The 1588-nt window shown below is 15.4% G+C and overlaps 1 protein-coding gene across 1 annotated transcript in view; it reads right to left on the bottom strand.

The window, feature by feature from the left end:
- The window catches only part of LOC128965240 (potassium voltage-gated channel subfamily A member 2-like), a 69525-nt gene extending 68494 nt beyond the window's left edge, over window positions 1-1031 (bottom strand). Inside the window, exon 1 of the mRNA XM_054311890.1 lies at window positions 907-1031. Within this exon, the coding sequence (XP_054167865.1) occupies window positions 907-995 (89 nt within the window). The 5' untranslated portion in view covers window positions 996-1031. The remainder of the gene's footprint in view (window positions 1-906) is intronic.
- Between the last annotated feature and the right edge of the window lie 557 nt (window positions 1032-1588).

The following is a 1588-nucleotide window of genomic DNA, read 5'->3' as shown; positions in this document are numbered from 1 at the left end:
ATTGTTTATAAGCATATATTAAATAATAAAAGATATTATTATTTAAACAAATTCAAACATACAGTACTTATTATATATACCTATCATATACTGTATATATATATATATATATATATAAATTTTATATATGATTTATTTGTATTAATTAATTAATAATTTTAATTATATCATAAACACAAAAAATATCAAGTTTATATTTATTAGTTAGTTTGTATGTATGTTTTGTTGTTGTTTTGTTTTAAATTTAATAAAATTGTTTTTAAAAAAATATATTTTTTTAAAATTTAAATTCTAGTAAAATCATATCATTATATTTATAGATTAAAAAATAATAAATTATAATATTCAGTATCTTTATATATATAATTGATTTAAAATATAATATATTATATATACTGTATATATAACATAGTAATAAATACATATTAATATGAGATTAATTGAGTCATTATATTATTATAAATTAAATTTTGATAAAATAAATATTGAAAATATTATTTTTTATACTTGGTTAAAAAAAATTTTAAATTTTAAAATTTAACTATAATAAAATATTTAGTTTACTTTAGTTTATTATTTATGTTGTTGTTATAATTTTTTGTTTATAACAACAAAAAATTTAATCAACAATTTTTACACACAAACACTTACCGTTTATCTCTAAATATTTATTTTTTATTTTATTTTTCAATTTACTACAAAAAATGACATAGTATATTTTAATAAAATTTAAAGATATTAAATTTATGTAATTAAATTATTGTACGCGCGCGCATGCATTTTTTTTAAATTTTTAAAAAATTAATAAATTAATTTAAAAATTAATTTACTAAATTACTATTTATTTTAATAAATAAATTTGAAAAAATTAGCAAGCTAAAATAAAAATTACTACTGGGCACCTACCTAATATTTTCGTTACGTTTTTGTTCCTTGAATCGCTCCATTAGCTTATCCCAGGGCCCGCCTCCCATTCCCCTAATAGCGACCGCCATTTTGTTTTAGATGTAGTTGTTTTAGTTTCAAGTTGTTTTTTATATTATAAGTAAAATTATTAAATTCAAATAAAACAAAATTGTAGCTAGCTAAAAAATCAATTTTTAGTTAATCACAAACACACACACACACACACAAACACATAAACACACACACAATTGTTGGCAAAAAATAATTAATTCAAATAAAATTAATTAATTAATTAATTAATATCAGGATTTTACACAATTATAATTAATATTTTTATTATTAATAATTATTATACTATTTTTGAAGATATGGATAATAATTATAATAATAATAATAATATCTAATTGTTGTTTAATTATATCGATAAACATTATTTAATTATTAATAATATTATTATTATAATATATATATATCAAAATTTAAATCCAATTGCACTTATTATTGATATATATATATCTATATATAAATATTTGTCACATTTATATAATAATTAAAATTTATTAATAATTTTTTTACTGATTATTATCACACAATTTACACACACATAAAAATAAATCTAATGTTTTTTTTATGTTTAAAAACACATGTATATTTATGATATGATTTTTAAAAATAAATATTC

The sequence above is a fragment of the Oppia nitens genome, unplaced genomic scaffold, assembly GCF_028296485.1.
Source record: "Oppia nitens isolate AA-2021 unplaced genomic scaffold, nextdenovo-longstitch-racon4-pilon3 scaffold16_pilon_pilon_pilon, whole genome shotgun sequence".
NCBI classification, from domain to species: Eukaryota; Metazoa; Arthropoda; class Arachnida; order Sarcoptiformes; family Oppiidae; genus Oppia; species Oppia nitens.
Note: the sequence above shows the minus strand (reverse complement) of the source record. Positions and strands in the feature narration are given on the sequence as shown.